The 3,243-nt window shown below is 46.8% G+C and overlaps 1 protein-coding gene across 1 annotated transcript; it reads left to right on the top strand.

The window, feature by feature from the left end:
* The first annotated feature begins 504 nt into the window (after positions 1 to 504).
* Positions 505 to 2,330, top strand: LOC146173147 (uncharacterized). The gene is made up of 2 exons (XM_084584123.1): positions 505 to 699; positions 2,016 to 2,330. Exons 1-2 carry the CDS (start codon positions 688 to 690, stop codon positions 2,328 to 2,330), a joined length of 327 nt encoding a protein of 108 aa, XP_084440249.1. The 5' UTR covers positions 505 to 687.
* Positions 2,331 to 3,243: the final 913 nt, after the last annotated feature.

Here is a 3,243-nt window from a genome sequence, read left to right on the forward strand (position 1 = left end):
CTGCAAAGTTTTTTCGCTCTATCGTTTATCCTTTTTGAAGCTTGTCATACTGGCACTCAGGTGAAATGCACCGATTTGAGGTATGGCAGCTCTTTAGCGCTTGTCAAAGCTTCGAACTCACAAACATGCATATACACGCGCCCTCTACGAGTCTGTATGGCGCATATCCACCCTAGGCATACTATTCCGCAGGGCACAGACATTTCAAGAGTCAGTGCCGGCGGTCGTACCCAGTACGAAACCTGAAAAGAGAAACAAAAACCTGGCAAAATCAAGTGACGCAAGGAAGGAAACTTGCCCCTTCGCCACGCCCGCGCCACATTCCGGCGCCTTAACCGCGCCGTATACGCCTTGGCGGCCGAGCGATCAACCGACACTCGATACCCGCAAGCGCGCCCCACTCGCGCGAACAATTCAAAAGCCCCGTTGTTTTCGCCTCCCGGTTGCCGTCTTTGAGTTGAAGGTGCCGATTAAGCGGACCGTGCCCGTTCTTTGAAAGCGTTTTACTTGTGCGTATGCTCTCCAGAAACTGGTACTTTTTCGACGTCCGCCGATATCCGACCGGGCTCAGCGGTTGACCTTTAGTTCGTCACCGGATTGGCCCGTTTAGGGAGCCACTATATAAGCGCATAGCCTGGCTTACGAAAAGCAGTGCGCCTTCGACCGGCAACTCAGCTCTAGTTCGCTATGAAGACCACCGTGAGTATCCGCCGACACCGTTGGTCTATGTATACAATGCTTTGGACAGGTGTCCGCTGTGCGACATTGCCCCATGGATATGATATGTGAGCTTCTGCGGCTGACGTTTGGATGTGGAATCTGCAAGTCGTGATTTCGTATTAACGGTTGCTTTGATGGGGTATACGGTGTGCGGGGTTTAGCCTCCAGAGGCTTATAGAATGAGCTCTGAGAGGCTCCGTCGTAGAAGACTATGGATTAATACTGAACGCCTAGTGTCCTTTTATATTCACTACCACTGCAGGGCTTTTGGCTGTCTATGTGTTGAGCTGTCTTTGAAGAGCGGCCACCTCGGCTTGGATTTGATTTCGCGAACTTCGACTCAGTAGCTGAATGTTGTATCCCGTGTGTAATATAGCAGTGTGTAGCTAGTTGTTTTTGGTTGCTTTCCTATCTAAGATAGCTGTGCGTTTAACCTGCATAAATAGTTATGTTTAGGACTTGAATCAGTAAAACCTTGATTATTGACATAAAGTTACATGCCTGACTACTTTAATAGAACCTCGGGAAGGTAGTCCCTAGTAAGAATAGCAATGCAGTGCATAAGCCGCTTACGATATTCATAAAAAATAAAATTTGACGTTGCAATAATTTTTTAGATACTACTTCAGGATGAATCTATGCTTTCTGAGTATCGAGGTATTCGTCGGCAAGGTTAGAACATGACGCAGAAACCGGGTGAAATCAGATGCGTTCCTTTGCTTGCTGTAAGCGGAGTAGGCTTCGTAGTATAGTGAGCGTACGAACTCCTAGCAGAGAATTTCCTAAAAATACATATAGTTGCACAAGTCTTACAAGATAACGTAGTGATTTGTTTTATGTGCGAAGTTTGGCTTTACGTAAAATACTGTTTATGGTTATCATTCTGCCGCTGGACACGCCTAGTGTTCTCCCCGCGCAAAATGTAATCAAATGCGTTTTTGATAAAAGGGGAATTATGTATTACCAAGTAACACAAGGGACTACGAGGGACTCTTTAATGAACGTCTGTGTATGATTTTAAACATTATGAAATTATTTACCTTACCCCGACATCAAACGGCACATGACTGCTTTTCGCGTCTCGCCTCTATTGTAATGTTGTTGCTACGGCCAAGATTGGAACTGCTACATGGAATTGTCGAAGGCCAAAACTACTTAGTCGTTGCGGTGGGTAACGCATGGGTTTGTCTTGGAGTAAGTGCATGTCATAGTATTAAATAGTTAAATAAGCTTCCTGTAATCGTGAAACATACTAAATAGAGTCGTAATGCAGTTTGTGCTCTTCCCTCTTGCAGCTGTGCGCCCTCGTCGTCCTGGTTGTCCTGACCGTAGCCAACGCTGGCTACTACGGTCACGGTTACGGCCACGGAGGCTACAGCCACGCCATCACTCACCATTACGACAACCAGAGGGCACATTACGGCTACGGAGGATACGGCGGCTATGGAGGGTACGGTGGCTATGGAGGTTACGGAGGCTATGGTCACGGCTACGGCGGGTACGGTGGCTACGGCGGCTATGGCCGCGGCTACGGCGGGTACGGCGGTTACGGAGGCTACGGCCACGGCTACGGCGGGTACGGCGGCTACGGCCACGGGTTCTACGGCTAGGCTCTCCAACAAGCTATGACCGAGATCTGACGTATGGATGACATGGGCGTGCACAATAAACAAGTGGTCTTCGCAATTTATTTTGTCTGTTGACATTATTTCAACAGCCCTGTGGTTGCTTTATCGCGAATGCAAGTTGAAGAAAGACAAAGCAGTACATTTAATTGTGAAACGTACGATTAACCACTTCTATCTATGCATGTGTTATGAGCATACCTTACGTTGTTTTTTATGTACACCTTTTATGCATACGCTTTGCAACAACTTTTGACTCTTGATCGGCATAAGGAATTAAATAACGTTCTGCATCCGAACGTAGTTTTCCGTTTCATATTACTTGTGCTTGTAGATCATCTGCTGCAAGAAAAGAAGCCCTGTAATCGGTTACGGTAGAGAGGGTATAAGCGCGCACTACAATCCTAATTAAATTGTGGAGAGCAAGGGCCAGTGGCTGGGCTGATACTATTCACAAGCAGAGTTCAAGACAGCATTCTAGTTCAGCTCTTTGTCACCAAGTGGCACGGGAAACCAACGGCTGAATTCTAAAGCGAAAGCTGTAATAAGTTTTTTGTAGCGATGTACCCCTGAATTCTGTCCTGGAAACGAATGTCAGTAGTAAGACCGGAACTATGTAATAAAAAAATAGGTAAATAACTTGAATTGACTCAGTTACGTTTAACTGAATTGAAAGTGAGGTGAAAATAAATGCAAACCACCGTTTGGCAGATGAGAGAGGAAGAGACGGAACTTCCCGCATGTAGGGGAAAGGACAGTTGGACGCATTGCAGCTGCTGCGGGAAGAAAAATGAAGTGTGCCTACCGTAAATGGCGGACGTTCGAACGCGGACAGTAGAATGCGCAACATTAGGGTGGTTCTCACGGGAACAATCGGGTGGGTGGCTATCTTACAGAG

The sequence above is a fragment of the Amblyomma maculatum genome, chromosome 11 (assembly GCF_055883805.1).
Source record: "Amblyomma maculatum isolate TAMU_Amacu chromosome 11, ASM5588380v1, whole genome shotgun sequence".
Classification (NCBI taxonomy): domain Eukaryota; kingdom Metazoa; phylum Arthropoda; class Arachnida; order Ixodida; family Ixodidae; genus Amblyomma; species Amblyomma maculatum.